The 27474-nt window shown below is 37.3% G+C and overlaps 2 protein-coding genes across 13 annotated transcripts; one reads left to right on the top strand and one right to left on the bottom strand.

Moving 5' to 3' along the window:
• Positions 1–1036: 1036 nt before the first annotated feature.
• Positions 1037–4818, top strand: LOC103713103 (NAC domain-containing protein 100-like). Of its 6 annotated transcripts, none has more exons than XM_039129811.1 (4): positions 1037–1054; positions 1510–1708; positions 2782–3053; positions 4085–4818. In XM_039129811.1, the coding sequence occupies exons 2-4, from the start codon at positions 1537–1539 to the stop codon at positions 4565–4567; spliced, it is 927 nt and encodes a 308-aa protein (XP_038985739.1). In that variant the 5' UTR covers positions 1037–1054; positions 1510–1536; the 3' UTR covers positions 4568–4818. The 6 variants fall into 6 exon arrangements, with proteins under 6 accessions (XP_038985739.1, XP_017699776.1, XP_017699774.1 ...); XM_017844287.3 differs by lacking the exon at positions 1037–1054 and adding an exon at positions 1123–1264; XM_017844285.3 differs by lacking the exon at positions 1037–1054 and adding an exon at positions 1123–1352.
• A 2372-nt stretch (positions 4819–7190) lies between these two features.
• On the bottom strand, positions 7191–19577 carry LOC103713104. Of its 7 annotated transcripts, none has more exons than XR_001879796.3 (16): positions 19238–19577; positions 18503–18630; positions 18347–18418; positions 18162–18275; positions 16211–16279; positions 16071–16127; positions 14643–14696; positions 14500–14562; positions 14285–14347; positions 13417–13581; positions 12876–13031; positions 11760–11840; positions 11601–11662; positions 11341–11502; positions 10665–10725; positions 7191–7564 (listed from the first exon to the last, which is right to left on the bottom strand). XR_001879796.3 is itself a non-coding variant. In XM_008799899.4 (15 exons), exons 1-14 carry the CDS (start codon positions 19398–19400, stop codon positions 11370–11372), a joined length of 1380 nt encoding a protein of 459 aa, XP_008798121.2. In that variant the 5' UTR covers positions 19401–19577; the 3' UTR covers positions 7191–7564; positions 11341–11369. The 7 variants fall into 7 exon arrangements, 4 of the variants coding, with proteins under 4 accessions (XP_008798121.2, XP_026662760.2, XP_008798125.2 ...); XR_003386811.2 differs by having other exon boundaries at positions 7191–7514; XR_001879797.3 differs by having other exon boundaries at positions 11341–11482.
• Between the last annotated feature and the right edge of the window lie 7897 nt (positions 19578–27474).

Genomic DNA, 27474 nt, shown 5'->3' with positions numbered 1-27474 from the left:
ACAATTATTTAAAGTACTGAAGAAACCCCATTTTCTAATATCAAAACATATTGCGTTTTTTTAAAATTGACATGGTCATGTAAGAGAGTCATAACATGAATAAGCAATGAGTCTACTTTTCTTACTTTTTTTCCCAAAGAAAAAGTTGGTGCTGGATAAGATTATATAAGCTTACATAAGCTTACGATAACGTGCTTTTAGAGTTTCTAGTATCATATCTTCGAGATGCTTATAATATTATAAATTAGCTATTAAAATTATCCTTAGGAAAAAAAATACTAAAACAAAACTATTGCGAGGTAGAATATTGATACTGATTTAGCAAGGAGTTTGTCAAAATTGAATATTTTGGTAAATATTGGGAACTTATATAATCAAAGATCGTAGAGATAGCATGATCAGAAAAGATCTAGAAAAATAAAGTTGGCCAATTTATAAATAATAATTTAAAAAGAAAATTACAAGTATAGAAGGGTAATGATCAGTTTCATCAATTGCTCAAGATTTACTACAATTTTGAAATATTGCAACTAGTTTACTATTTTGAGGAAAATTAACTAAGAATAGCTTTTTGCACAGTCCTAGCCAAATAATCACTAACTTTTCAGTTATACATTGAGTATGCCGATGTATTTCAAAAAACCACGGCAATCATTTTAAATATTTGATTTACTAGATAAGAATAACTTATCTTGTGGCCTATTATAATCAAAATTGGGTGGAAATTTCAGGAGATATCTAAGCTTTGTCCTATCACATAGAATTCTAGAAATATTTTAGTATGCAGAGCATTAGAATGGACATAAAGCTCGGTGTCTGCGGATTGCAAAAGATATTATGAAAGCATCCATGAAATAAAACTTATAATAATCATTCTTTTGCATTAGTGATGTAAATGAAATAAGCTGGTGTGATAACAAGTTCAGTACTATACTCATCGTGTGTGGGTAAAATAGTAAAATTGCAGTGGCAACCAGACCCTTACACAGTTTTAATGACATTAATTGGAGGATATTAATCCATTCATCATCTTGTGAGTGAAGACCCTTGGTTGGTAAGAGCTTCTTCAACACACTCCATACCGAAAGCTTAAATCTTAAACTTCTTGGCATGGTGAGAAGATAGGCTTGTAGCTTCGCTGAATGATAATCCAAGAGACAAAGGGCCAAAGGAGCTTCCATGTTTTTTTCTTTGAACCCCCTCACCAGGCACCAGAATTTACACCTTTCCCTTCTTTTCTTCCTTCCCTTCGCTGCGCAGACAGGTCAATTACAACACTAGTTTGTGACATTAGGCTTTGGTTTTGATGTTGGTTTCTCTTGCAAATCCTAATTCTCCATCTGCACTCAAAGGTAGTCCTCAAGTAGGTCAACGACCCTGCCCTCAACCAGTTCAAGTGCCAAGGCTTTTTAATTCGTTGTTTGAGCTTGTTCATATGATATTCAAAGTTTTGAGTAGCATACGATTTTGGTACGTTGAGTGTCTTGATAATTTTGTACATGGGTTTAGGTTTTCTGACCAAGGAGAGGAACAGATATGGAAGGAGGGGCTAAGGATCAGGAGCAGTTGCCTCCCGGATTTAGGTTTCACCCAACAGATGAAGAGCTCATCACTTACTATTTGAGGAACAAGATATCTGAGGCCAATTTCAGTGCAAGAGCAATCGCTGAGGTCGACCTCAACAAGTGTGAGCCATGGGATCTCCCAGGTAGAATTCTCAATGCATGGTTTCATAGTCCTTTAGCTTCCACCAAGGACTCCTTCCCCTCTTTTTTTTCGTGATATACATATGAGCAATACTGCACTTTAGGAACGACTATTTTGGTTGCTGCACCGATGTCATGATTTTATTTTTCTTTTCCCTGAGAGCAGTGCATAGATTTACCCACTGGGTATGGCATGCATGATGCTGGATCCATGTGAACTACTGCTGAGCATGCTTGGAAAATATTTTGGAAGCATGATTTGTTTCATAAAATTATATATATGTCATGTTGAATTTTCAATATCGCTAGATCTTTAGAAGAAATAATAGGGCCAGCTAAAATAAGGCTTGGCCAGATAGTAAAACATTTCATCTCCCTAATAAAAATCTGCTGGCCTTGTAATTATATATTTAGTTTGATTCTGTATACCAATAAATAATAGAATGTCTACTTGGATTTATATGAATTAAACGTTAATTTGCCGCTGCATCGTGTATATATATACGACTATTTTCACCTCATTTCTAAACATTTTGCCTTGGTGCTGTCCTTTTGTATATTGAAAAATTTCATACTAATTTGATGTGATGCAAAAGATGAGTTATTTTACATTCCAGTCTAAATGAACATATATAGGGCCCGAATGATAAGTCATAAAACATCATCTTAGGCCAGCTTAGGGTTTTTTTTTTTCTTGCCCCGTTTCTGCACACACACACACACACACAGAGAGAGAGAGAGAGAGAGAGAGAGATCTTGGTGTCTTGTTCTGATCTAAGGTATGACAGAGAGATTTCTGGATGTTTTCTTTTGTTCTACGTTTTACCAAAGATTGGTTTCTGATCTTCTATAAAGTTGGTGGACCGGTAAATAATATCACAAGCTATGTTAATTTTAAGAACACACGTATGCCATGTCTCTCCAACCTCGCAAGTTTTTCCAGATCGTTTTCCTTTCTTCTTTCATGTTATCTTCCTCTCCCCTAAGTATCTTCTTACCAGAAAATAGCCTACGCCAATTTGGGCTCACCATTGGACATCCCATAATAAAATACTCGACCAACTTTTGTTATTAGCTAAGGCGAAGATGGGAGAAAAGGAATGGTATTTCTTCAGCCTCCGAGACCGCAAGTACCCGACCGGAGTCCGGACCAACCGAGCTACGAATGCCGGCTACTGGAAGACAACTGGAAAAGACAAGGAGATCTTTAACAGCCAGACCTCGGAGCTCGTAGGGATGAAGAAGACGCTGGTCTTCTACAAAGGGAGAGCTCCTAGAGGGGAGAAGACCAACTGGGTTATGCATGAGTACCGCCTGCAATCCAAATCTGCCGTCAAAGCCAACAAGGTATGTAACTCCACTTTTACTGAAGAGATCTGAAACTCATAAAATTAAGGAAAATAGTGGGAAAACAAACCCCATGGAAACACATGGGATTATTGAAGTCAGCTGTGCTGCTGCTTATTAATTCAAATTTACTAATTATACTTTTGCATGAATTCGAATTACAGCCATTACATGCTATAACGACACCTTGCGAATGTTGCAATAGCTATAATTAATGGCCAAATCAGGTGATGGTCATTATAAATACTTCTATTGTTATGATGATATAGAACAACCATATATAGCAGCATGCACCGTATAACAACCATTAGTAATAATTTGTTCGATCATATCTCTTCCAAGAGGAAAAATAGTTTTGAATATACTAACTAATATTTTATAAACATGTTGCTATTTTATTACATTCCACGATTGGTGGTTGTCTGATAGAATTGTTATTTTGCTGTGATCGTCCGTGATTTGCTATCATAAAACTCAATATTATAACGTATACAGGAGCCAAATAATATTACTTTATTTTTAATATTGCACAACTTTTAGAGGTATCTAATGCAATATTGCTTACAAGGGCCAACATAGAGTTTGCCGTACTTAAATATATGCCACTCCTCTTTGCAATAATTATGTTATTAAATAATTCTATCTATATATTACATAATCCATCGAATTAACATTGTTATCTTACCATTAGGTATTACTTCTTGTTTTAACAAACTAATGATGGCCGATAATATTTAGTTTCTGAATAACATACAGAGAAGTTGTAACAAAATAAATGATACCCTTCATCAACAGTGTACGTCAGAGTTTTGTTTTTTCAGAAGAAGAAGAAGACGAAGAAAAAACTCATGCTTCATGTTATCATATTCTGAATTCCAAATAAATGATACTCTTCATCAACAGTGTACGTCGGAGTTTTGTTTTTTTAAAAGAAGAAGAAGAAGAAGGAAAAAAAAACTCATGCTTCATGTTATCATATTCTGAATTCCAAATGCATGTATAATATTTGATATTTGGAATGTTGAGAGCAGCAGGACGAGTGGGTGGTGTGCCGCGTGTTCGTGAAGAGCTCCGGCGGGAAGAAGTATCCGTCGAGCCAACCCCGAGTCAACCCTTATCACCACCAGCACCTGGACGTGATGGCGGTCCAGCCCGACTACGGGGCGCATGGCCGGAGCTACCTCATGGCCGGCGCCGACCTCGCCGAGCTGTCCAGGTTCGCAAGGGGCAATCCCCAGGGCCCGGGACACAACCTCCTCCCCATCCAACCCCAGCCCCCGAACTGCGCCCCCTTCACGCTCTCGGGCCTCAACCTCAACATTGGCGCGCCACAGGTCCCAGCTCTATCCCATCCGCTCTCGTCGCTGCTCGCCAATAACAGCAACTGCGTCATGGCAACGGACGGTGGCTTCGGTGCGGACGTGGTGGTGAGTTCTACCGGGACCGGGGGAAGCTACAACCAGCAAATGGACCCCTCCGTCGTGTTCGATCAGGTCTACTGGCCTCCTTACTGAAAAATGGATCCCAGCCTCTCTGCTGATACATAAGTTGTACTTCGATGCGAGCTGCTTCTCTCGTTAATTTGCATCATTAGTTGCAGTACTGGAGCTTTTGCTTTATGCTCTTTTCTTCTTCTCTTATATATTTTAGTTTCTTTGGAATATGATTAGGTTGGAGAATTAAATGGCTTACTTTGTTAAATGGAAACCTTTCTGCTGTTCAATTAGTGATCAATATGGTTCTCCATGGCTGATTGGAGTTAAAATGCGTGCATAAATTTCTAGCACTCTTTTTTATTTTATTTTATTTTATTTTTATTTTTTTATTTTTTTTACGACGGGTAATTCATAAAACACGTACACAAATATACCCAATAAAATCAAAAAATAAAATTTCACGAAGCTCCCAAGACAACTCCTCATCCTCTGTCCACACTGTACTGCCGGCATGGTTGGCCATATAGGCGCTCCCCAGTCCGCAACCCTGTTAGCTTCTCTGAACACATGCTTAGCCTGGACAACGCCACTCTGCATCATCATCCAGATATCATGAAGCAAGGGATGGTCACCAGCAGCGACCCTCGGACCCATCCGGACCCAACCGATAACCATGGCCGAGTTGCCCTTCAAGTTGACTGAACTAGCTGATAGCACCCGCTGAGCATGTCGAAGACCCGCCCAGGCCGCCCTCAGCTCCACACCAGAAACCGTGCAATTGAATAACTGACAGGCTCCCGCAGCCACAACCCTAAAATTCGAGTCTCTGATGACGAAATCCGCTCCACCCTTTGTACCTCCATTCAGTACCTCCATTGAAATTGACCTTGAGGAAGCTAGGAGGTGGGGGCTCTCCGGTGAAGAACACCGTGTGGGATGCTGCCGAGGTAGAGTGGAAACTCCAGCTGTCAAAGGCCCGTCTAAAAAAGGTGCATGACTAATCTCTGTCGCCTGTACTCGGACACTCTTCGCCACGAGCCTTGGCGACATGCTATGCTCATCGAAAGTTCGAGTATCCTTGCCAGCCAGATCTGGTATATATGCTGTACAAGTCACTCTAACTGCCTCATGGCATGCCAGAGGGTTGCCCGACCACCGGCGGATGGTCCCTAAGAACTGGTCCCCCTGGGACCAACCCTCTCACAGCAACCTTGTTAAACGTCATGTCTCCCTCGCCCATGTGCACTGAAATAGTGCATGGTCCACCGTCTCCGCAACCTCACACAATCCGCACTCTGAGGGATCCTCAAGCCTTGTCCGCTAAGAACTGTTCTTATTGAAAGCCGATTCCAGACCACCTTCCATAAGAACAGTGCAACCCTCGAGTGAAGGCCCATGTGCCAGATTCAAGCACAATCCGGCCCCCGCTCATGCTCCCTTCGGAGTGCCCGAAACAGCTCCTCCACCCTGACTCCGGTCGTGCTCGAGGTACTCTACATCCGAATGTCCGGACCTGCACACCCTGGTATCGGGAGGGACTGGACCCTCTCAGCAAGGTGTGTACTGAAAGGCGACTTACCCTAGCCTCATCCCAAGCTGCCCCACCAAGGTCGAGGAGGTCGCATACCCGTAGTCCCTTCACCGCATTGGTGTCAACCATAATCGGCCAGAGTCTCAAGGGGAGGGCACCCACCCATGAGTCACCAGCCACATTGATACTCCGCCCATCATCAATCAACCATCTAGTGTTCTCCACATTTCTAGTAGTCTTTGACAAAGAAAATAATACCAGTCAAGGAGCCATGTGGTTGGACTTGCATATACCGTACGAGGAGGGGGGGGGGGGGGAGTATGAGGATGATTAAAGGGAAAATGAGGCCACCTCACATGTGAAATATGGCTAAATGAAAGCAAAAGTAAGACAGTACCACTGTAGCTTGGGCACTACAAGTATGTAATATGGAAGCAACTTGTTTGAACGTGGTGTAGCATTGCAAATATCCGAATCCTATGGTCACGGGAGCTCTATGCAATGGAACACCCTTCTTAGCAAAATAGAAGCAAAAAGATGATCTGCATAAGAGCACCCATGATCGAGTAGGTTTAGAATCGGGATGAGCTGCTAGCAGCTCCACAACATCCGCAGACTTTTAAGTATCTCACATCAAACTACACATGTCTATAGAGAAGCGAACAGTGCTGAGAACTGGCTTTCTATGCGGCTCATCACTTCGGAGAATTTATCTAAAAAATTTTGTGAGCTATACCTTATCTGTTGTGTGTGACTTGCCGACGTACCAACAAAAAAAAAAAAAAAAAAAGCATCCGATTAATCCGCTGCTAAAACTCCAGACGAGACTTTGAGCACTGCTTGCTTCTATTCTAGCTCGTTTCCTATCCATTTTCTTTTGAAGCTCATTTTCTGGTGATTAATGACTCATAGCAGATTGAAATGGTATTTTTATTGATAGAATATGGAAAATGTGACCCAAAATGGTGGGGACGGGAATTTGCACGCACGGATACAGAAACACCAAATTGCCAGTGACTGGTCAAATCCTCAATAATGCAACAAACCAGCAACCAGCTGTTTACGTGATGTGCAGAATATCAGATAACCTCAACAGTCAGACTCGTCGCAAATGGCAATGCAAATCAACATACATTCTGACAACAACGATAATATAACGGAGCCATGCAGTGTCTTTCCAAGCATAAACAGGAAATTTAACTCAAAGGCAAGCATTCAGCAGCAATCGATCCCCCTAATACAACATGGATTTTGGCAGTTCGGTGCACAGATCCAAATACAAGAATCAGCGTGAGAAGGAAAAAAATACATCTTTTATGAAGCATAAATAAGTGCCGCCGCAAGAAATGCGGACGCCATTCTACAACAAAGAGACGTATCGTTCGTGCTGGATGTTCTAAAAAAATTCATACGAAGGTCCCTTCAAACCCCAAAACTATCTTCCACCGATAGCAAAGCTCTGGAGCTCCAAAAGGTCAAATGCACAGATGAAACCTGCAAATAACCGAACCCCTACGTAACTAATGCATGTCAAGAGATTGCTCCTGAAAAGTCACAAAGAGTTTATTAGGTTACTAAATGAATGAATGAATGAATCTTCGGAATTTATTACACAGATTAATTTTATGAACCCATAATATAGTACTAATATTAAAAGGAGAATCGACATATCCACACTGCTATTAAAGAAAAGAAACATGTCAAGAGGATTGCCACCAAGAGAACAATAATAAGAAAACAAACAGTAGATCAATATATATCACCCTTACAATCCAATGATTTGTGCACAATTTTATAAAGGCGCTCTTCTGTTTCCTCAATCATCACTGATGTTTGAAGTTGTCTATTATTTTTTTAAAAATAATAATTCAAGACGGCTTTAGTTATGCATCAATGGATTACACTCTTTCATCCTCTATGCATACATGCATGCACGCATATGTAGGTATGTATGTATGCATACATATAAATGTATGCATATATAGAGTTAGGCAGGGATGCTTCTGAAAACATTTAGCTCCAAATACTTTCTAGTCATAAAAATAACGAACAACAAATGAATAATAACAATATAGCTAGCGAACAAAAATAAAGCATAAACCATGTAATTTGCGATTCTACACCGTTGATCTTGATCTAAGTGATTTAAAACAAACACGTGTCAAATTTCAGGTAAGTTGGATACTTCTAGGTTATAGATCAAAGTAAAACATGATAGCATATTGTTGAAATGGTCGATTTTGTTTTTATTTCCTACATGAGTAGAAGACCTCCAAAAGATAAGATTTTTAGTTTTTAGCCAAGTTAAATGTCATAGATTCTGATCAACGGTGCTGATCTTCATTTTGGGAAGATCTTTGTTTTTGATGAGGAAACAGTTTCTGGTTTCTAGCCAAGTTAAATGTCGAAGATTTCTAGTTTCGAACCCTCCGAGGCATCCAGCCTAACATTTTTTGTTTGTTCGTTTCTACATATGTATGTATGTATGTATGATCTGTTGCTCAACCAAGCCATGAATCAAACAATTTAGTCTGGATTTCTTGCCAATACAGGGATGACTTGCAAGCAAATGTCATAAAACCTCAAGTATACCAAAGTAATGCTTTGACTTAAGACACCATTAATGCTTCACCATCTCCCTCCCTCATGAGCCCTCCCCCACCCCAACTGAGAGAAAAAAAAAACAACAAAGCCCTTTCCAAGAAAAGGATCTGTTTCCCATCTTAACTCGTACAAAAGCAGCAGTTTTTTAAACAAATTTGATGGCAAGTAAAGCAAAAATCCCATTCTGAAAAAACTGACAAGGCAAATCTCCCTTTCTGCAAATATGAAATCCCTACTTAAGGGGTGAAGCAACATGTTCTTGAATAAAGGAAGTTAATTATAGCCACAAGATGTTGAGAACTGACAACAAGAACACAAAAAAAAAGGGGGGAAAATAAAAATGATGCAAATGCAAATCTTAATCATTACATGAAAGGATATAATTTAAGTTCAAAATCTGATTCGAGAGGTTTCTCCTCTAGTAACCATCGAAATCCAAGCAACATTTTTCCTCCACATATTCAACATAATACATGAAGCAGTGGACTCCAATAACACAAATGGGCATGATACAAAGCTTTCCACAAGGGTGTGATAATTGAGCTAGCATCAGAAAGGGAGTCATAAACTCTGCCTGAAGTCACAATGCACAAGAAGATGAACTACAATTCGTTCCCTATAAAATTTATGGCACTTTCTCCTGACATAAATATCACTCACCCCAATAGTTTTCATATTAAAGATCTACGTGAACTACTGCACAGAGGAATTATCGAATCGCAAAAGATACTCATAGGATTCCACAACTGCCTCCTCCAACAGAACCCCAACCCCCCAAAGGCAAAGGAAATTGTGCAAAAACGTGCTTGAAATTTTCAGCATAGTAAGCATGTCTTAAGAGTTTTTCTACTCTACAATTTGGATACAAATTTCATTTTCTGAAATCATGTTGATGACTTTCCTCCCAGATAATCTCTCCCCATGATCTCCTTGCGTCACTTATCCAAACAATCACTCTACCACCCTTCCAATTCTATGGAACAATTAGCTGACACCATCCATGAAATGGTCAATCAAAATTTTCCTTTGAACCATTACATACTGACCTAATCACAGCCTTTTCTCACCACCCTTCCTCTAAAATATCTATTTCTCATCACCATTTCCCATAGGCCATTTTCATCACTGCCAAATTTAAGTAACTTCATCGTCAGGGTCTAACTTGTTTCATTTCTGCACCAACCCTATGAAAGCTTTTTCTTTTCACAGAGAGAGAAAGAGAGAGGCATACAAATGGAATCATACTTGCCCAAATATTAGTTTATGTATCTTCAATTTGGTTCATGAGGGACCTTAGTTTCAATGCTAAATTTGGTCAGCCCACGAATGGACCTAAACAGCATTCAAGTCAGGAAGTGTTCTCCCCTCCCTTTTGCAACGTGTTGGAGGGCTAATATCTCCAACCTCATTGAGCCAAGTTAAATTTAGGAGAGTCTCAAGTGAGCCTTTTGTGATCCCAAATAATATCATAAATGTACTTCAAGCTATATATGTATATGTACATGATCATATGAGACTGCAACTTTGAGCAATGAATGGAATGAGACCACACTGGGCTTGGCCCTGCCCAAGCTAGGATTGAGCTAGGATCAATTCAAGCAAAATCAGACTTGCAAGCTTCAGGCTCTGTATGAAGCAGTCAGGGCAGCATAGGCCTCAGGTCAGGAACTACACAAAAGCATTATAAGTAGGTGAGACAGTTTGCTGAGCTAGGTGCTGCACATGTCACCAACATACAACAACTAAGACAACGCTCCAAATACATGGCAATGACCTATACACTTTTCAAACTTACAATGATATCTTCCCCATCAATCCAATTGGCTAAGTAGTATTTCAGTGGACATATGGCTATTACAAGGTGCATTTTTCGCATGTATAGTGATCATAGTAAAATTCATAGCAAGAGCATGTTAACTTGACAACAACACCTGTGATGACTTGTTCTAGTAGTACAATAGTACTGCAAATGTTTAGAAACACTGACATCAAGTGGTATATTCATCATTATTGGCTGTGAAACAAAAATGCCATCATTACCACTGCTTAGATTTCCTCCAACAAAGCAGCCTATGAACTACATTCTGGGACCGTGCACAGTCTGCTGAAAGTTTTTACGTCAGACATGCAGAACACAATTTTTTTGCAATTTGCACATTAATATAATGAAAATGATTAAAAATGAAATTCTTCCAAAACAGGTTACAGTAAACAACCGACAGGAAATATAAATAGCAATATCCTCCAAGTGCAACACATAAGCATCATTCTATTCTATTACCATTTTGAAAAGCTTTATTTAAGTCATAGCCTTAAAAATTTTGAAATCTTTTACTGTATTGTCCACTCTCAATCCATTTTTTTAATGTATAAAATCTACGCTAAGCATATGAAGTTTTGCATCATTAGGACAAGATTAAAGCAACACTAGTCCTACTTATATGAGCAAATGCCTAGCAACAAGGCTTATAACTTCTAACTTTTTCAGAGAAAAATGGGCACAGACAGCATATCAACTGCACAAAGATTCACAAAAATGCACTAGAAGGCTTAAAAACTATGAAAATATTCCTTATTTATTCTTAATTTCAGATAATAAGTCCATAAAAGTTTGATATCAAGAAATTTAAGAAATAATTATGATACTATTGGACAAATTTTGTATTTCTTCACAACTGAATATATAATGGATAAAAATAGAGGCCAGGAATCACACCTTCCATATAAACATCAGAAAGATCGATATTATATTTTTTTATTGATTTTCTGTTGCTTTCTTATCATCATGCCTGCGCTTAGGTCTGCGGTGAGAAGGGTTTGCATGGGCCTTTCGTGCAGGTTTCCTTGTCTTCTTACCGCTATACATGACATAATAGGGCTCCAATTAACAGAAAAACATATCATAACCATGAAAAGGAAAGGTGGGGGAATGTGTGGACAAGTAAACTGGATTATATGATCATGGACACAACTGACCAGAAAATATCTGATAGGAGTCTGTATAAGAAGAAGATTGGTAATGCCAGTAAAGCAGAAGCCTGCAGAAACAAATGAGTAATAACGGCAGTATATTAAGAATTTTTAAATAACAATAAATGATTGAAGTATGTTCAGGATAAATTGAATGATACATACCATAAACCACACCAACTCCTTAGTTGCAAGAGGTTTTGTTAATTCATGTTTCTTTAGATGTTCATGGACAGCAGCTTGAGCCTACCAAAGAATCAAATAAATTCAAGGAATGGAAACCAATTGTAAATTCATCAAGGATACTGATTAAAACATTGATGAATGGCATTCAAGTGAAGAAACCAAGACAGCACTTCTCTAGGGAGAGGTTAAAAAAAGGAAAAACAACAATATATCTGTAAGGTACTTCTCATACAGCTAGATTTGGATATCTCGGAGATCCATATGGAATAGATAGAACTAAATTACTAAAACATCGTCCTGGCAGCAGGGCATCAACCATCCTTGGAAATGCAGCAAAATCTAGAAAAGTGTTATAACAAGTATTCCTTCGACCTAGATTACATCAAATTAGTATTGATTCAATAACTTGAAAATGTTTTTTTGCCAGATCTATTCCATCTTAGTTGTATAACATTAGGTTGTTGTTGCTGAATGTTTATATGGTCAACCTCCAGGCTTGCTAGGACTCTTGAAAGCTCAATGCCGTTCCAGTTTTAGATAGTGGACAGGTAAGGAGTCCTTTTTCTAATATCAAAACATCATAGATCTCCAGGAAGGAGTTGTTGATTGGTAGAGTCATGCCTATTATATAATAAATTACAACGTATAGTAGAAGACATGAAGTATAGGTGACTGTGACCTTTTGAGTACACAATGACAAATATGTTGATGGAAGGCATTACGAAAAACAGTTTTCAAAGAATGGAAGCACAGGTATAATTCATAACCTGATAAGCTAATCATCTGAAAATGTTCTATAATCGTAATTTCTATAGTTATTCTCATGCTTGGAAATTACCATTTGAATCCCCTTATTATGCATATAAAAAAGTTGCTTGTTGGACTTTCTTGGAGACTACTGACTTTGATAAAAACAACAATGAATATATGCATTTTGTTTCCTTTTATAGAGCTTCTTAACCATTGTAAATATATGAGAAGTGAGGAAGAGGTGATCAACACTTAATATAAAATATAAGGATCCATAGAATGGAGAAGTAGATCACACTGAAAGAACAGCAGAAAACAGTGGAAAAAGAAAAGGACAAGAACTACCTGGCGGTGATATGTTGTTGCTGATTCAAGAAATTTTCCATATGCCTGAACGACACGCTTTGTATGGGGATTCAAAGCAACTCGCACTTTTTCAACATGTGGTTTGGTGACAGTAGCAACTTGATCAATGTAGGGTTTAGATAACTTCTTGGCTTCCTGGTACCAAATTATAAGATTGAAATTGAAGTTGCAAGTCCATACACAAATAGTAGTGTTGTAGTAGTAGCAGCAGTAGTAGCAGGAATACTAATAACAGTAACCAAGGTTACCATCTCTATACCGGACCGCAAATTGAAACCATCCTGGTACAATGTTGGTAGGCCCAGTACGGGACGTTGGTTCGGCATACGTTTACGCCCATCGTATTGCATACCAGTTTGGTATCGACATGGTATGGTATGCCCGGTATGCACCAGTACCAACCAGTACATTGTATCATGATAGTAACAATAACAACAACAACAATAATAGTAAGTTAGAAATTACACTAGGGCTTCCATGAAGCCATCTTTCCCATAATCTATAGGAAGCCAACATTTACCTGGTAATAGGGATCTGCCAGCTCTTGTATTTTGACAATATGCATTGTAATGGTAGTCTTGGATGCCTCATAAACCTCAACAGTTTTAGTAGATACCGTTTGTCTGTAGGGTTCAGCATGGGTTACAAAGATCATCCACTGTTCTTTAATGGCAGGGATCCATTTCTTCATGGGATAGAACAAAAAATTAGTTGAAACTCCACCAATCAAGTTAATTAATTTGCCATATAGAACAAAAAACTCAAGAATGCATGGAGCTTTATATCAAAAACTAGGGAAGGCTTCACCAACCACAATAATACTTTCTATATCAGAGATGAAAGTAATATGACTGATATGCCATAGAAGCTCTAGCATTTAAAATTACAATTATCATATAGGATCACTTGGGATCACGGTTCAATTTTAGCCATTAAAAATGTATATATTTTTTTTATTCAGCAAAATCTCTAACAGCTACCATGCATAATAGTCCAACAAGAAAGACAGCTATCCAGTCTACACCACATATAAAAATGACAGTTTGAAATTAGGGAATATTCTCTCTTGATTCCGTCTATCATGTTTTAATTGGAGATAGCCCTCTTATTTATCTTAAAATACATTAATTACTTTAATAACTTTCCTGCCTATGTTAACTATCATATCCACTCTCTCTCCTCTTCCTCGAACAAATCGAAACCCTTTATAGAACTCTCAAACAATTTGGACTCAATTTACACTTTGACTTGACTCCTAATCAGATTGGACTCTATCACTTTCTCGCTTTTCTCTCTTCTTCAAGCATGCATTGCACGTGCCTGAATGCTAGTATCACAAATTTATCAGAAACAACCTAAATTTTATATAACATATATCAGCAACTTACTGTCTTAGCTGTCTCCAGATGGGGTTCAGCCCATTTCTGCGCTTGTGCTGATTTCTCTGATGCCTGAAATGATTTTGAAATCCAAACATGAAATCCACAAATACATCAAAAGCAACAGTTTGACTAAGAATGTCAAAGATAATGACACCCATCATACAAGATAAAAAGTCTCTCAAAACTGCTATTTTTGTTTTACATATGCCATGAACAAGCACCTTTTGCAGGAAAACAACCAATACTGGTTTTGCACGCTCCTTCCAGTGAGTTGCTGCAAGCTCCTAAACATGGAACAACAAAGCTACCATGAGAAGCATATACTATATATGCATGTGTACACTTAAACCATGTAAACATCTACCTGAAAATGACTTATATGGTATGCAAGCCAAGGTGGCAGCCATGCTCCATGGACCTGAAGAGAAACAATTGTGGTATTTGTCTCATATCTGATTCTGTCTCATATCTGATTCAACTATTGCTACCCTAAAGTAAGGATGAACTATTTTAAAGCATTGTGACATAAAAGGGGCCATAAGATATTACATGTACAGAATTGCAAGTACACCACTGAATAAGATTCCTAATGCAAGGATACAATAACACTGGCGATAAGCACAAACTTGTATCACAAAGACACAAACCCATTAAAGAATTTACAACTATCCTTCAATAACATATGGGAATTCTGACATGGTCCTAATTTGATTGCTTTATTTCTCTTTGCAACCTCATTCCAAAATAGCGTCCTGAAACTTGGACCAGACACCAACCCATTCTAGTGTCCAGGTCAATGGGACGACCCTTTATAGAAACTTCATGACCACGTGAGATTCTTTTTCAGTAAAGAACCTTGCACCCTTAGAAACCCCCTTGCCCTCCCCCCAGCCCCCACACCATTTTAAGCTCTCTCTCACAAGAGATTGAAGGTGCCACAGCCATCGCTGCAGGAAGTCGGGCGTGCGTGCCCTGTAGAGGTAGCTACCTTGCCTCCATCCACATCCCTTTCCTCCTCAACAACCACCACCACTTAAGAACGAGATCAACCCTCTGGTGTTGTCTCCGAGCCTCCTTCCACATACTTTCCCTCAATGACCATCAGCACTTTAGGTTGAGATCAACCCTCTCGTGGTAGCTTCTCCCCTCCATCCACATCCCCTCCTTCCTTGAAGACCACTAGTGCTTTAGATTGAGATTCACTACACCCCCAAAACCATATTAATGTCTCCCCTCGGCCTCCCCACCTTCACCTTCATCCTCTAACATGCCCTTGTTCCCATTGCTCCTTGCATTGGTTGGCTCAGACAAATTGACCACTTGGTTGAACCGTATGGGTTGAGTAGTCGATAGCTAGAATCAGTGGGTTGCTCCAGTTTTTTGAAAATTGGGGTTTAGGATTGACCCGACCCATAGAAGCTCGCGTGTCACGAGTTGGGCAGGTCGATCCCCTAGTCGGGTCTTAAAACATTGCTCTAGAATTAATGTTTCCACCATAATCTAAACTCCTCATAACTAATCAAAAACATAATCGTCTAGCCTTGTCCCAACTATTTGGGGTCAGCTTGAATTACCCATAACAAGTCCTTCGATATAGTTGTTCGATCACATTCAACACTTTTGTAGGCCTTCTTCAGATTGTACAATATCCAAAATTAATTATTAGGGCAAAAATTTAAAATGTTAGTGACTAAATACAAGGTTTTATCTGGAAAGTTTAAAGGTGGATACTACAACTAGCGCATGGAAGAAAGTGATGTTCAGCTAAAGCAGCAAAATTTCATATGCTCACCTCTGTCAGCTGTTTTGATCTTGCTGTTGCTTCTAACTGTGCCCTCAGCAACTCTTCCTGGCAATAATTTTTTAAGAAATAAACACAAGCAATTTATCATGAATGAATATAATGTGAAAATTATGGTAGCTACCACACACCTCCGCCAGTTGAAGAGCACGTTCAGTTTTCTGAATCCTGCGCTTTTGCTCATCATTGGTCTTTTGAAGCTATAAGAAACAAGAAGGAAAGATTGTGATGTCAACCATGCAAAACTCTAGATATCTGTATTAAATTATGTGGTCATATTACATAGAGTAGGTTGCCCACGAGAAGATAACCATTAAGCTGGTACAAACTTTGAATATAAGAATTTCATTTCTTATTGAGTCATTAGACTTTTAAATACAACAAGGGCATTATAGCATAAGTTTACACATCAAGATGAAGGCAATGAATTTGATCCATCGAAAATGACTGACACAAATCTGTTATGTGGATCATTATTATCAATCACTCTTCCAGTCATAACATTTTGAAAAACATCGATTTTTGTGAAACCAATAATTTCTTGATTAGATTATTTTTCTTTGGTGAGATTAAATACTTGAATAACTACATATGAATGGTTGGAAACAAATTACTAAGTTATCATATTACTCAACAGAGTTACAGTTTTTCAATATACATAAGGAAAGATAAGTCGTCAAGTTACTATAGGTGTCCAAAAGGAACTACCAGAACAAAATAAACTGACAAAAATTCAAAAGAAAAAAAAGATAATTTCTTTTAATATGCGGAACAAAAAGGTAATTTGAAAAGAGCAGGTCATAGACATAGAGAGTAAGGGGTTCTATAAGATTTTGAGGTCTCCTCATAAATCTCTTTATACATTCAAGTTTATGTTACTCTGCTAAATGCTTCACATGGTCCAATATTGCTTCATGGCCAGCAAAGCCCCACACATCAAATTTGTGATGAAATTAGAGAACTCCATATGCAATGAAAACTACCTAGCACCCATCTTCATAGAGAGATTATAGTAACAACAAATTTATGGAAAACAAGCCAAAATCCAAAACTATGATTGATAAGATTAAATACTTGTATCACGAAAAAAAATTCCTGTATCAAGAAAAAAAAAAACTTACAACCTTCCACACTCAATACAAGCTTACATTGATGTTCAAATGCATCAAAAACTTCAAGGGATCAAAGCAGCAAGACCATCCAAGCTATCTGCGCCCAAAATCCTTTACTATCTTCCTATCCCCTGCCTCAAGTTTTACTTGAGAGTCTGCACTCATTGATTTTATTGGACTTTGGAGGCATGACAGACAATAGGGCCCAAGCTAAACATAGTCTCCACCAACAATAGTTCCACCTTCACAACCTAGAATTCCTTCAACATTTGGAGATCTAGCAATATTTGAAGTAAAGCCCTAAATAACCCCCAAATCAACTACCAGGTCCATAAATGAGAAACCTGCAGGTCAATCCAGACACTAATTGTTCTTTGTAGGAATGTTACATATCAGATCCTTCATGTACCTGGCTACAAATCCACTACAAGCTCCTTACTGGAGGTCCAAGTACAAAATCTCATGTAAACTTGATGCAATTCAACCATCTCCAAGAATATAAAGGCAAGTCCATACAGCAAAGGTAATCCTGATGCATTAGTTACTTGAGTGTGGAACAAGATATGCATTAAGTATTTTGCTATTTGTTTTATAGAATTAGAATCATACAAACAGTTTTCCGAACAAAAGTAATGAAATAAGAAAGATCAACATAAACTCAACAACGTTATAGCTGCACAAAAGTTTAATAACATTAACAGTGCCCCAACAATGCAACAATTGAAGTTCTTAGGTGTCTTTAATGGCAACAGCATTTCATACTAGAGCTGATTACTGACAACAAATAAAAGCAACAAAGAACTCAAATTTTCCAGGAAATTCTGAGAAAGGCTGGCAAAAAAATGACAGATATGTTAGGATGACAAACAATAAAATATCCACTCACAGTGCAAACTCTACAAGCTAGATACAAATAGAGAATGTTGTTTACAAGATGCAGTAATTCAATCAGAAAAATATATATACTCACGCTTTCCAGTTTCAAATTCAAATCTTGCACCTTCTTCTCTGCTCCAATGGCCTGAGCCTCCAATGCATTGCTCTTCCTAGTTTGCGATTCAATCTCATTTCTAAGTTTCTCAACCTGCGCAGAGAACATACATCACAATCATACTGAGTCCTTAAAAGTATTAATAAAGTTCTTGCCTTGCATACCTGCTTCTCAAGTTCAACAGCTCGAGCAGAGACCTTCCCCACTAGTTCCTCCGCATCAACAGAGCCCTTTTTCTATGCAAGCAAAAACAAAACATGATATGTTAACTGCAATCTTGTTTTTGTTACAAAGCAAAAATTGTGTTGTCATAGGCTCACCTGAAGCGATTCTATCTCGCTCTGCAATGAGGCAATTCTTGCTGACTTTTCTTGAACAGTCCTTTCCAACTGCGCAGTGTTCTCATCTTTGCCTTTTAGTTCCTTGGTTCTATCTGAAATACTAGATTCTACAATCAAGACAAAAACAATGCAATGTCATATACTTAAGGAGGAAAAACTTTCAGCAACAGAATTTCTTGGGTTAATAAAACCAAAACTAATATTAAATTTTACAGCTATCCAGACAAAATTACTTGGCTACAAGTGCTTGATGATTTCCAGGAATCGCAGTTTCTTTAAACAGGTTGACTCGAAAACCTAATCTTCATCTAAATTTTCTGAATAAAGCCATAAAGCCATAAAGCCCGAAAGGAATTGGCAATTAAACATCCCATGGTTGCCTTTATCTTCATTCAACTTTTGTTTGAAAAAAAACAAGCTGTTTGGTCAAAAATGGCAACTGATAAGGCGAGAAGCGTTCTCGATATAGGATTTGCATTCCGATTATAGATAAAGACAGAGAAATCGGAATCAAGAAAAGGACATAAATATCGAAGCAAGATTGGAAGCCCTAACAAACCAGAAAATTAAGTGGTCGTAACGTCTTTGACATTTGAGATAAGACTAAAAACGGCAGATATCTCTCCTTAATTTCCGTGAACCCTAATAACAAGACAACTGAATCGTAAACCCTAAACAGACGAGAACCCCTCTAAAGATCGAATCGGGACTGACCTAGGGCCGAGATCTTGGTCCTCAGCTGCTCTAATTCCAGCCTCAGCGCCGCATGCGTGGCCCCGGTTCCGGCGATCTCGTCCTCGATCCCCGCGTCGGCCAACACTCCCACTACCACAACCGAGAAGATGATCAAAGATATCAGAAGCTTCGAAGCCCCCATCAAAAATCTTCTACCCAAAAAACCCCAAAAACACTCTTTTACTCTTCCCCTCCTTTCTTTCTTTCTTTCTTTCTTTTTTCTTTTTCTTTTCTTTTCCTCAGTACTTGGCTCTCACAACGCGTGGGCGACGCAAGGCGGCGAAATGGCAAGCGAGGGCGGGGCTTGGAAGGGGAGACCGGCCCCCGTTTGATTAGATTTTTATTGCGAGTTGTGGTAGTTGTGACCGCCACGTGTCATCTGAACGCCGGGAAATCGTCGTGCTCCGGTTCCTGCCCGACAAATCTTCCGATTCGTCGCAAAAAGTATCTGATGGCTTATGATCTGCCGTTGAATCTGGTCTCGTGTGCGATGTGGACGGTATATATTATCCCGCTTAGACATTCTTATGCGGCCACATAGATGGTAGGCCCCGCTGGCCGTTGATATCATGGGCTATGGTGGGCTCCACCAAAATGGCTGGTTATAGTTGGCTGATAGGTCAAGAGCGACGTCGGGATCGGGTTACCGCCTGGTAAATAAGTGGGGCGAGGCTCCTAATGAGAGGTTGTTTCGCAAAACTGATAGCAGAGCTTTTCAAAAATAGGACTTTTTAAAGTAGTGCTTGTTTTTTAAATTTTTATTAAAAAAATATTTATTATTTGATAACAATATTTTTAAAGTACTGTAAAATTTTAATATTTGTTTAGAAAACAAAATAAAAAATACTTTTATAATGACAAAATTACTATAAAAATATTAAATAGTATTATACAACAAAACATAATAAAATCTAATATATATTAATAAATATATAATATAATATAATATTACTGTAATATAGTATAGTTAATATAATATTGTATATTATAACATAATAATATAATATAATTTGATATTATATAATATATTATGAGATAATATAATATTATATTATATTTATAGTATAATACAATATTTTGATATAAAATAATATATTTATAGTATTTTTATTACTATTACTATTTTTAGTACTATTACTATTATTAGAGCTATTACTATTTTTATTGTTATTACTATTTTTAGTAGTATTACCATTTTAGTATTATTATTATTTTTAGTATTATTTCTATGAGTAGTAATATTGCTATTATTAGTAATATGCTATTATTACTATTATTACTATTTAGTATAATTACTATTATTACTTTTATTACTACTATTAGTATTATTAATATTATTAATATCATTACCATTTTTAGTACTATTTCTATTTTGAGTACTACGACTATTTATCGTAGTACTACTATTTTTAGTAGTATTACTATGTTAGTTTCTTACTATATTTAGTATTATTTCTATTATTAATACTGGTACTATTATTAGTAGTATTACTATGATTAGTATTATTACTATTATTGGTATTATTACTATTTGAGTATTATTACTATTTTTAGTATTAGTACTATTATTAATATTGTTACTATTATTAGTACATTTACTATGATTAGTATTATTACTTTATTAGTTTTATTGCTATTATTACTATTATTAGTATTATTATTATTAATAGTACAATCTTACTTCAATATAATATTATTATAATTATAACATATGATATAATATAATATAATATAATAATATTGTAATATAATATAGAAATATAATATAATATATTTTATATTATTAATCATATATTATAATATTATTAAAATAATAATATTATATATTGACATCATATAACTATTATTATAATAATAATAATATAAAGTTATGATTGTAATAATATGTTATATTGTGCTTATAATAAAATATAAGAATATGTTATATTATAATTATGTATTACTACAATACTCTAATATATTATGATATTATAATATAATAATATAATACAACATAATATATCATTAATTTATTATTATATTATATTATATGTATTGTATAATATAATATTATTATATGATATAAGATATATTCATAAGATTTATCGATGGGCATTTGGTCATTAAAAAATTTCATTAAAACCAAAATAGCTTTAAAGTACTTTTGGGAGAAACTCCAAAATTGAACTTTTTTCCAATTAAATTTTTTCAGCATTCTGGCAAAACCAAAATAATTTTTTAATTTTTACCAAGTATTACTATATTATTTAAAAATATTTTTGGTGAGTCGAAAAATGGCTCATGACCTTCTAGAAGTTGGCCAAATGGGGCTTAGTTGGGTGGGGAAGCCATTGCATGGTTTTGTGATACGGAACACTGAGTAGAACGGTAACGATGGGGTTTGGTTGCGGGTTGGCGAGAGACGACGGGACTCGCAGGAATTGTGGTGCAGGAGAGGGAGGGCAAAGTTACCGCGAAATAGGATAACCAACTACCCAGGAGGTGAATCTGGTGACCGTACGGTGAGCTGCGCCTTCCACGGATTCGCGAACGACAGTTGGAGGGGTATCCTAGATTCTTTCAAGTTCGACGAACGGCCGTCAAAAGCCGCCCTTCTTGACGCCCGCGGTAGATGTGGTTGGTGGAAATCGGTACGCTGAAGTACACCGGCCTTTGGCTTCCCAATTTGACTCGGCTCACCTCCGGCCTACCACGTGTCCATTTTTACTCCCTTTTTTACTATCTTTCAGAAAATGTGAGTAATGGTACGATTTCCAACAGGCCGATTTTGGGCCCACTAGTTTTTTTGATATGTTTCTTAAATTAAAAAAAGAAAAATCAAAATACATATTGGCAGAAGCAAACTTTTAAGCAATTCACATGTCATTTTATTTTCATGATTTGACAGATTGTACTGGCTATATAAAGTATTATTTTTACTTAAAAAAAAGACAATTCATTGATCAATACGATACATAGCGAAGTTGTGGTATAAAGAAATGATGGTTGTAATATGGGATAACCAAGCAGCTTTCTTTAACATCAAATTTAAGCTAGCATTATTCTCTACCTATCCTATTTGATAAATATAATGCAAAACATATGATGGAAAGCATTAAGATATAATTATTATTTATTTTTTTTAAGATTAAGAGGGGTTAATGTCCATCTTTCTATCCTATATCCATTCGGGTCGACTCTAAAAAAAAAATTATTTGTATCTTTTTGTATATGTTGTATTGTATAACTTGAAAGACCCTCCATCAATTATTACTTTTTAGTAAAATTTAAAAATTAATTTTTCAGTAAATTTTTTAAAAAATGATTCCATTTTTTTTTCTTTTTTGTTGTAAATGGTTATTTTTGTTCTATCCTTGTGAAATTCTTATTGAATGTTATCTTCAAATAATCAGGAAGATGGAAAAGTGAATTGTGACAACATCGACAAAAGTCGATTATTATTACGACAAATAGTTGATATTCAATCCCTTCGTTGTCCCAAGGAAGTTGATCCAACCATTTTCATGTGAGCTCATGCAAGGATGCATATATGTACAATACAAAAGAGAAAACTAATTATTGAAAACGAGTTTCTTGCTTACCATGTTGGTAGACTTATACTTCATATGTGCAGCATCGCCATGCACTTAGTGGAACTGTCTTATTTTGATTTTCTAGGTTCATACCATAGTATGCTTTGAATCATGTGAGAGCCCAGCATGAGAAGAAGAAAGCCAAATGTAGCCAAGGACAACCTTCTAGGAATTAACAGAAAAGGTCTCTTCTCTTGGCAGATTAATGCTAGCAAATCATCCTTGGCTGCACTCCACTTTCTGCCTTTTCATGCATGCCTATGATGGACAATATCAGGACATTTACATTCTCATAGTTTTGTGATGTCTCATTTGATCATAGTTCATAACTATAGGCCAAGCTAGTTAATAAATTGGCTATCTTATCCTAAATATGATTCTTTCTAGGGGGAGTAGACATGGTTAGGCTTAGAAAGAGGCCAATGTGGTGTTTTTTTTTTCTGATTTATGTGGGGCAGTTGCCTCTCAAATGCTTACCATTATGTTGGAATAGAACCTGCGTAGGAATAGACATTTTAGGGGACCATACTTGGCACCTGAGCTGGGGTTGGAACCAACTGAGAGATTTTGCCTTCTAGAAGAAAAAAAAAATCAAAAGGGCACCTCTTTGGGTAAGGGTTTATCCTTTTTCTTTGCCTTGTTTTCTTTCAAAAAAATAAATCCATTTAATTTTTTGGACATGATGTTCCTGATCAGATTTTCTCCCTGTAGGCTCTGCCAATTAAAGGTTCAGTCTGCTGCTCCATTTTGGTTTGATGGATTCAATGAGGGGAACATTAAGCTAATGCTCTATAATCGAAATGGCTTGGTGATTTGGAAGGCCTTGTGCTGCAGGACCATGGTTGCTAGGTTTTATATCAATTTTATTATTAGGTCTTCTAGAATCCCACCTCAAACAAAGCTGTCTGATCTGAGCTTTGACAACCGAATGGAAATGTATTCTCTGTTCAAACTGAACAACCTTTCTAGGAGCTTATGGGTTAGGTATTGCTAGTTAGATTAGTTTTATATATTAAAACACGGTCTAGCACACGAGGCTCTCGACATTGTGGATTCTGGAAGGATTAGATGTATGCAGCCTTATTCCTGCATATGGTGATGTTATTTCTATGTTTCAGATCCATAATATCTAGGTTATAATAGAGTAATTTTATCGTTATGACAAAGCTCACCTCCTAGATTAATTTGAAGCATAGTCTACTATAATCATAGAGCACGATAATGTTATTGTCTGATCTAGTTATATCCAATAGCCTTTCGTTTATTATTAGGCCTCTTTTGATCATAATAAACGGTCACTTTTATTCTTCCGATAACTGCACCAGCCTCCAAGCAGCATTTCCATTATTGGAAGGTGATTATTTAGCGATCCTCGAAATGTTATGCCAATACTGCTAGACTTATGCTCTAATGACATGTAGCCTTGTGGATGAATTGGATTTATATATGATGTTCATCGGATGATCATCGCACTGCTGCAGCTTGTTCGAATCGACAATGTGATGTTCTAGAGCTCATTGAAATGCATTCTTCCATTGAGCTGGTCACATTAACAGGACCGTCAAGATGTTAATACATAGATCACAATTTTCCCGAGTGACAAATGCAAGCTTTTTTCACAGGTTTGATGGATTCAATGGATCCTAAACCGCTTGGATTTAAAAGTAGGATTTTTCTAAAGCAATATGTCATTGTTTATTGTGAGGTTTGGGCAGCATCTCTTTGGTAGAAACCTAAAATTCTGAACAATAAGATTTAAGCGGCGCATGTGATTCTAGTTCCAAATTTTGGTCGATCATCAACGGCTAGTTCCCGATTATAGCACATGCCTTCTTCCCAAATTCCAATTATGGCAATTCTCCTGAGATCGCTTTGAGATCTGTGCGGTGGGTGATCCAACGATGGATTCGCGCGAAGGAAGGTGAATCCTTCTTTTTCGCAAGAAAGACGCAACCCGACGCCTCCTCCCCGATCACGGACGGGGGCCAGGAAATCTGGCCTCCGCCGGCTATTTAATCTCCCCACGGTCCCCTGAGAAGCACCGCAACCCTCGCCCTCTCCACCTCCTTCCCGCCGCCGGTGATCGGTCCGGCGATCAAGCATGCTCCGCTGCCTTTCCTTCCGCCTCACATGAGCCCGGTGCAAGGAGGTGGAACCGCGCCGAGGACTTGGGGATTGAGGATGCCATCGAGGGGAAAAGGAGGTTCCAATATGAGGGGGAAGCAAGGGAGAATCCACTAAATTACAACTCTCTAGACAATTGAAAAATCTTCAATTGTTCTTGCATAAAAATCTTCAATTTAATCTCATATTCTTTGTCAAATCTTTCTTTTCTCAACTTTTTCCTGATTTGAAAGAAGCATGCTCATTTGAATATTTAGCAAGGTATATGAACAACTCTTTTTATTTTTTTTAAAATCACATCTTGTCTAAATTTTAGCATGTTTCCCCTATTTTCAAATCTTTGTTTTCTCCTATATACTTTTTGACCTCTAAAAGTTCATTGAATTTGTCCTTTAATTGTTTTTATTTAGTTATTTATTGAATTATAGCTTCACCATTGGCAAATTAATGTTCAATTCCAACTTTGTTACTACGGTGACTGGTAAAAAGGGTGCATGATATCAGTTGCAAGTAACTGAGCATCATTAGGCTCAATGGCGACTTCTTAAGCTGATGGACATAAAGAATCGAATGCTATAGCATCTAAAGTTTGGAGAATGACATCATCCAGGGCAGTGAAGAGAATGCTGAGACTGAGTGGCAACACCTTTTAATATACTTGAGAAACTCAACCAGTCCTGGGATCTAGTCACAGTACAAGAGGGCTGGACTCAAATAAAGGAAGCTGCAGTCAGTGCCTGATCTTGACATAGAAAAATTAAAAGATATTTCGAGCAGGACGCATGCCAAAAGCTTTGCACTCAAGAAGATCAATGTTGCCCAACTCTGTCTTGATTAGAATATCATAGTTAAATGATTTTATATGTACTTTCTTGTCCGGAACTCCATGTGTCATGGAGACGTTAGCTTGGAAGTTATATGATATAATTTTTTTTACTTATTTATATATAATTAATATTGTTCAATGGAAATGGGATTTAATGCATGCTAGAGCCAAATTCTTCCACAATGATCTAGATGCTTTATGCTGATATCCATTTTAGATTTTAAAAGTAGCTTTTCTACAAATTTATGGTTATATCCCTTCCTAAAAATCATTGCGAAAGCAGCCAAATGTAGTCCTCTCTTAGGGACTAATTCTTCTTAACTTTTCCATTGGAGCTTCTCTCCAAATGCTCAGAGTTCTGGGTGGCTGGCAATAGGATTGGGTTTTTGGCTCTCAAACATCACAAGGGAAGCAACTATCTGAAAACACAATTCTTACATCACCTGGTTGGTAATATCAAAAAGATTTAGTGCTCAAAGAGACACAGTGGAAGTCAATGTAATGAAGAAGCATATCCATATCCTGTGCTATTGGAACGAGGAACTTGACCTTGTGTCTGTAAATTCTGATTTCAGTTGTGGTGTACTCAATGTCTAGTTTGTTCAATGTTCCTTTAGAGGAATGTGGATAGAGAATGACTAGCCACTGAATTTTGGCTTTCGGGTGTATCTGAGCTTTGATCATTTGAATTCATGGATACAGAAATTACTGGTTACTTATGCTCTGTTCACATGAATAAAATATTATTGGCATATCATTTCAGCTTAAGGATGGAGATTCACATAGAAGCAAATCAATGTGTAAAAAAAAAGGAATTTGAGGTCCTTATCTTATTGTTTTTCCAGGTTGTTGAATGATGAAGTACCTGAAGTGAAAACCAACATGCCAGTAAAAGTTTGCCTTTCTATATTGTGGGTGGAGAACATTTAACTTTTGAGTTGAGGCATGGAAGCTACTGCAAAAACTGAATATCTTTTCCTTTTTTTGGCTTTGAGTGCTAGCTTCATGCCTGAGAAAATAGTTTAAACAAAAGGTTGAAAATTTGCTCATCATCCACATGGTGATGCTTAATAATCCAGTTAGCATCTATACGAACCTGATACTCTTATAGCTAGGCAGAAAGCAAGTCTAGACTCTAGATACTATTCTGTGAAAGTGTTTTGGGGACGGTAGAAATCAATTTCAACTTTGGTAGATTATAATTATTATTATTGAGTTCGATGGTGTTTACCAAGCATTATGCATAATAATTGGGTCATATGACATCTAAAGTTCCAGGCTGGCATCTTTACGCAAAGCAAAAGAGGAAAAAGAAAATTTTGCAAATGAGGAGGACCTATACAAACCATTTAGCAGTCATTGTGCTTCATCTCTGTGCTTCATCCTGACAGCAAAAAATATTTTGTGAATGTTTGGATTGAAAATGCATGATGAACAGCAAGGCCTCAGTATACAAATGCTGATATAAAAAAAAATAGATTTGTTCTTTTTGCACCCTTTTGTTTAATGGTAAACATTTCAATAAGCATAAATGTTATAGGAACAGCTTTCATTGTTCCACCAGAATCCAGTATCAACATGCAGCACCGTTGGAGTCAGAGCTGATCATGGGCTGGGCCTCGGGCCTAAACTCTATTCATTTTTAGTTGGGTTTTCGGCCGGGCCTATGTAAAATTTGATATTTCATGTGCCCA

This window comes from Phoenix dactylifera, chromosome 9 (assembly GCF_009389715.1).
Source record: "Phoenix dactylifera cultivar Barhee BC4 chromosome 9, palm_55x_up_171113_PBpolish2nd_filt_p, whole genome shotgun sequence".
NCBI classification, from domain to species: domain Eukaryota; kingdom Viridiplantae; phylum Streptophyta; class Magnoliopsida; order Arecales; family Arecaceae; genus Phoenix; species Phoenix dactylifera.
Note: the sequence above shows the minus strand (reverse complement) of the source record. Positions and strands in the feature narration are given on the sequence as shown.

What these genes read in the sequence shown, in the direction of transcription:
- LOC103713103 (XM_039129811.1), top strand. Translation starts at nt 1,537, where the DNA reads ATGGAAGGAGGGGCTAAGGATCAGGAGCAGTTGCCTCCCGGATTTAGG. An exon ending in TGAGCCATGGGATCTCCCAG is followed by an intron (nt 1,709 to 2,781) that starts GTAGAATTCTCA and finishes TTTTGTTATTAG; the next exon opens with CTAAGGCGAAGATGGGAGAA. An exon ending in CTGCCGTCAAAGCCAACAAG is followed by an intron (nt 3,054 to 4,084) that starts GTATGTAACTCC and finishes TGTTGAGAGCAG; the next exon opens with CAGGACGAGTGGGTGGTGTG.
- LOC103713104 (XM_008799899.4), bottom strand. Translation starts at nt 19,400, where the DNA reads ATGGGGGCTTCGAAGCTTCTGATATCTTTGATCATCTTCTCGGTTGTG. An exon ending in ACCATATAAGTCATTTTCAG is followed by an intron (nt 14,563 to 14,642) that starts GTAGATGTTTAC and finishes TTCCATGTTTAG; the next exon opens with GAGCTTGCAGCAACTCACTG. An exon ending in CAACAACATATCACCGCCAG is followed by an intron (nt 11,841 to 12,875) that starts GTAGTTCTTGTC and finishes ATTCTTTGGTAG; the next exon opens with GCTCAAGCTGCTGTCCATGA.